This window comes from Vollenhovia emeryi, unplaced genomic scaffold, assembly GCF_000949405.1.
Source record: "Vollenhovia emeryi isolate VEMERY1.0 unplaced genomic scaffold, V.emery_V1.0 DF941008.1, whole genome shotgun sequence".
In the NCBI taxonomy this organism is placed as follows: Eukaryota; Metazoa; Arthropoda; class Insecta; order Hymenoptera; family Formicidae; genus Vollenhovia; species Vollenhovia emeryi.
The window spans coordinates 1,049-6,358 of record NW_011965358.1 but is presented as its reverse complement, the minus strand read 5'-3'; the positions used below and the strand labels follow the sequence as shown (position 1 = coordinate 6,358).

At 35.4% G+C, this 5,310-nt stretch overlaps 2 protein-coding genes across 3 annotated transcripts; both read left to right on the top strand.

The window, feature by feature from the left end:
- Positions 1 to 473: 473 nt before the first annotated feature.
- Positions 474 to 1,897, top strand: LOC105571226 (the record flags this gene model as incomplete). Its single annotated transcript, XM_012028695.1, has 2 exons — positions 474 to 791; positions 1,380 to 1,897. Coding segments are annotated over 2 exons (836 nt in total), but the record flags the coding sequence as incomplete, so codon positions are not given.
- Positions 1,898 to 2,015: 118 nt separating this feature from the next.
- On the top strand, positions 2,016 to 5,014 carry LOC105571225. 2 transcript variants are annotated; one of them, XM_012028694.1, is made up of 3 exons: positions 2,016 to 2,447; positions 3,073 to 3,212; positions 3,294 to 5,014. In XM_012028694.1, exons 1-3 carry the CDS (start codon positions 2,087 to 2,089, stop codon positions 3,513 to 3,515), a joined length of 723 nt encoding a protein of 240 aa, XP_011884084.1. In that variant the 5' UTR covers positions 2,016 to 2,086; the 3' UTR covers positions 3,516 to 5,014. The 2 variants fall into 2 exon arrangements, with proteins under 2 accessions (XP_011884084.1, XP_011884083.1); XM_012028693.1 differs by having other exon boundaries at positions 2,016 to 3,212.
- Positions 5,015 to 5,310: the final 296 nt, after the last annotated feature.

Genomic DNA, 5,310 nt, shown 5'->3' with positions numbered 1-5,310 from the left:
TCAAGAATTCACAAACCCTGTCGACGTTTTCGTCAGTTTTTGACGTCGAAGGCCTCCCTGCGCGTCGTCTTCGGCGTCCTCCCGGCCGTCCTTGAACGCCTTGTGCCACTCATAAATTTGTGTCCGGGACAGAACATCATCTCCGAAGGCTTCCTTAAGCAGGTCCTGGGTCTGGGTAAAAGTCTTTTTTAGTTTCACGCAAAACTTGATTGCGTAACGCTGGTCAATCGTTGCATTTTCACCACTCGAAAAACGTAACCGACTGCAAAAACAACCTTCGCGCGGAGGGCGATGTTTACTCAACCGCTGCTCGCAGCGCATTGACCCGGGTCGTGCCTGAAAGAGCAAGGTCGGACGCACATTTTCCTCCTTCACTAATTTTTTTTGGACGCCTGGAAGCCGCGCGGCGGCAAAAGTTCGGTTACTTTTCAATCGCCCCCTGTAGATAAAACTTTTGTATTAAGAATATTAAGATTCTATCAGATTACGTGTCATAAAAGTAATATGTTCGGGATTGAGGGAGGAGCGGAGGCTCGACGAGGGCCGAGCGTCCCAGTTGCCGCTGCTTCGCGCGATTCCGCGCTCGAAGCGCAGGCACGCGCGAATTATATCACGGGCTATTCCTGTCCGTTTCGGTAAAAGTTGGTCTCGCGACCGTTTCTTCAAACAGTCTCGAGATCGACATAAGAAAGGCGTCAACAGAAGCAACCTTGGTCGCTCGGTGCTCCTTTGTCTCGGCGGTCTGACGCGTGCCGATCGTCCGACTCGCATCAATCAATACACGAGACGAGGTGAGCACCGTGAGACAATAACACGGTCATCGACGGTCGCTGAAGTTTACAAACAGCTGATCGATCAGCCGTTCGATCCCCGAAGTCACTGATAAGAAGGGGGGGTTTTTCTTTGTTCGGGCTTCTGGAATCTTCCCTCTCGGAAGGAATAAATAGCGCGGTCCCCGAAATCGGGCGCCTTTTTTCCTCGAGCGATCACACGTGCGAGAGTCTGTGTCGGTAGCGATCCATTTATTTCAAAGTGTACAGCCGTTGTAATCCAAAATAAAGATAAGTCTCGGTTCTCGAGTTAATTCGCGACGTCTTGCTTTTTTTCCGGGAGTTCTCTCGGGCAACGAACTGAGTCCTTCTTGCTCACGGAAACAAATATGTAATTGACTGGTGCTAAACAATTGTAATTACAAAATTACGAAGTTTGAAAATATCCACACACTGTAAACAGTTTTATTCAATTTTTCATTATGATTAGCGCTTTGTAAACAGTGAGTGCGAATTATACTAAACATTCGGTATACCATTCGATTGCTATGTCAGCTTCAAGTGAACGTGTTAATATAATTTTCATAATTTATCGTATTTTGGTTGCAGGAAATACGAATTTGGAAAAATTAGCTGCCCATACCGTAAGAAAATTAGGATTGTGTGAAGATCATTTCCTTGCTACGTCATTTACAAACACAACGAAAGAACGATTAAACAGAAATGCTGTACCAATTGCATATGAAAACACTGCTGACTCATCTATGCACATAGAAAATGTTGAAAGTGAAATACAAAACAATATTACAGCACTTCCACCTAACGATGAAAATGTAATAATGGAGGAACAAATGGTTGAAAAGTGTGCTCAGCGAACGTACAGGCCTGCAACTTTAAATTTCGAAATGTCTGCGGAAGAGGAAGACATAATGGAATGGGTGCATTTGGAGCCACCTAAACATCAAGATATTAAATGTAATAGGCCTGAAAAAAATATTAAATACAAAGATGATAGCATTCAAAGAAATAATAAAAAGAAAAATGATCCAAAAGCAGAGATAAAAGCCTTGAAAATTAAGAATTTTAATTTGCAACAAAAAATAAAGAACTTAAAATCTCGAATATAAAGGATGACACAAACATGTAAATGTAAAAATAGGCCTGAAAAAAATATTAAATACAAAGATGATAGCATTCAAAGAAATAATAAAAAGAAAAGTGATTCAAAAGCAGAGATAAAAAAGCAGAAAAGCAAAAAAGAAGAGTTGCTAAAAAAATTAATAAATGAACGAGAACTGCATCCTGTAGCAAAAACCATGATACATTTACAATTGCATAAACCACGTTCTCGATATACTGAGGAAGAGAAAATGCTTTCCAAACAATTATATTATTATTCAGCATCAGCATTTTGCCGTTTAAGGAAAGCAGGTTGCAATTTTCCTGGACAGAGAACAATTAGAAGATGGGTAGAAGAATATAACATAAAACCAGGATTTTGTGATATTATATTTCAAAAATTAAAAGAAAAAATTACACAAATCCCTGAGGAAGAAAGATTGTGTGCTTTAAAATGGGATGAGATGTCCATTAAAAACTATGAAGAATATTCGTCGAAATTAGACGAAATAGAAGGACTCGTTGATCTAGGACCCTTGGGCAAGCAATCAGAAAGAAGTAAGTGTGTTTTTGTTTTTTGCCTTGATAGTTTAAATGCACGTCATCCATGGCGACAACCATTGGCGTATTTTCTCCCAGGCAAATGTATGAGATCACATGAAATAGTTAACTTAGTCCACATGTGTTTAGATAAATTGAATGAAACGGGTGCTAATGTAAAATTTGTAACATGTGATCAAGGTACAAATAATCAAGCCGCTTACAGTCAACTAGGCGTTGAAGTGCAAAAACCATATTTTATATATAATAATAAAAAGTATTATGCTTCACATGATTTTCCGCATCTAGTTAAAAGATTAGCGAGTTTTCTCAGAACGCATGACAATATATATTGCAAAGGAGAAATAATTGCATCATATTCTGATTTTGTAAAAACCTGGGACATTGATAATGCAACAGAAGGAGGCTCGAATTTATTATCCCATATTTCACAGGCACACATTCATCCGAATTGTTTTGAAGCGATGAATGTAAAAAGAGCTTTTCAATTATTTAGCCATACATTCGCAGCTGCTATTAAAGTAGCCGGTAGCGAAAAAGCATTAAATTCAAATACATGGGAAGCGACAGCTGATTTTGCAGAGAATATGAACAACGTAATTGATGCTTGTAACTCTTACAGTCTTAAAGTCACATTCGGCGGAAAACGGCCATTATCAAGGAAAAATCCAGATATTGAGGATCTGTTATCAAAGTTCGTGCAGTGGTGTCCAGGATGGTCCAAATATCCGAACAAAATATATCAAGTTCCTTGTTTCAAAGGTTTTGCCATTACAACACAAGCTATTCTTGCTTTGTATAAAGAACTTGCAAGTAAAAATGAAGAATTTGAACTTGCAACAGGATTATGCAACCAGGATTCAGTGGAACATTTATTTTCAAAACTTCGGCAACGTGGAGGATTTAATCCTAATCCAACTGCAAGAATGGTTCGACTATCAATTAGACATATATTATCCACTGGTTATATTCAGACAAGCGATAAAGGGAATGTGCAATGTCCTGAAAGTGAAGCTCTCATTAATAAACCAAATCAAATTACTAAGACGGTTGAAAATTGTATGAGTACAAATAATGTTAGTGTTGTTGATGATGTCGAGGAAGACGTAGATGATGCCGATCTAGTTACAGAATTACTTGACAAACATGCGGATATCCTCGAGGAATATGATGTGGACATGAACGTATACTCAGTAATTATGATGAAAATGCAATAACGTATTTTGCAGGATATATCGCACGACGATGTATTGAAAAAAATAATTGTGAAGACTGTCGTGCAACTATGTTGAAAACGCCAATGGAGGACGCAACACCAAGTGAAAGATACATCGAATATCGTGAATATCCCAACGCAGATGAAGATGCTCCAACCGTAACGAAATTAGTTCGACCAACGAACCTCTTTACAAATGTTATCAAAACGCAGTTGATAAGTTTCAATAGAACGTGGCAACATCATTGGGCATCCACACAGGTTCTTGAGAAGATTACAAATGAAGGTATGCATGCAACGAATAAAATACATACTGGATGGTTTGACACAAATGATAAGTGTTACAATCACCGCATGCAAGCGTTAAAATTTTTAATGACAGTTAAAATATATTCTCGTACGCGATATAACAATTATGCTACGAAAGCAGTAAATACACGTAACAGAAAAATAAAAAATTTATCAAATAAGTAAAGTTTGGTAAAAAGATTTAAATATTATACAGTTAAGAAAAAGTAACATAGAACGTACTTTTAACTTATATTATAACTTATTGCATAAAAGTACGAAAGTATTTCCTTCATTTTTTTATATTATTAGTATCTTAAAAGTCAATTACTGTAAATTTAAAACTGATATTTAATTTACTAGCATTCGTTCTATAACGGAAAAAAGGAATACGCATTTCCCAATGTCATGGAAGATTGCAATTCACAGTTAAAATAATTGCATAAATGTTTAGGACTAGCAAATCTATCACGGAAAAAGAAAATAGTAAAAGAAAAAGTTATAATGTGAGCATGCCATGAGATTGGGAAATCATATTTCAATTTCTTGCTTTCAAGGATATCCTAAGATACGAATAATATTAACATTATAAGGAAATGCATTCATATTTATCTCATTACTCGTTGGCACACGGTTCAACATACTTAAAGGAAAAGTAAACGAATACCGTGAAACTATAATAAATCATACACACACACACACACACACACATATATATATATGTATATGTGTGTGTGTGTGTAACAGTGATTTTTAACAAATCACAACCGAAAACGTTACGTCAATAAATTACGTCAATAAAAATTTTAAGTTACAGAGAAAAGAGACGTAATATACACTTATACATTTCAAGGAAATCTACATGTAGATTTCCCCGTGTTAAGATTTGCTAGTCTATCATTTATGCAATTTTTTTAACTGTGATTGCTATCTTTGCGTCATGCTTATAAGTAATGTCAACGAGAAATAATAAATTTTTTGTTCTACAACCTCTTTTGTTTAAATACACGTTCTATGTTAAATATTAATAAGTAAGAAATATTTATACAATTATTATATGTATATTAATATACAAGAAAGAGAGACAGCTTAACTGTAATAGATTAAAATATCAAACTTAGTGATATTGTAAAAATAATATTATTGTTATATGTTATGTAATGTAGATGTTATATTACAATTAATAATAATTATTTTTCTGTAAAAGAGTCTAAATAAAAAACTTTTATACATATTATTTGAAATAAAACTACTATCCGGTTTCGTGAATAACACCTATATATTTCAATTTGTCTATTTACTTTTTATTTTTGTTGAATTTATATAAATATGTATAATACATATAATAGTAATGCA

Excerpts from the sequence above, each read along its gene's own strand:
- LOC105571225 (XM_012028693.1), top strand. The coding sequence starts at position 2,087 with ATGATACATTTACAATTGCATAAACCACGTTCTCGATATACTGAGGAA. Across the intron at positions 3,213-3,293 it reads TCAAGTTCCTTGTTTCAAAG|GATTATGCAACCAGGATTCA; the intron begins GTTTTGCCATTA and ends AACTTGCAACAG.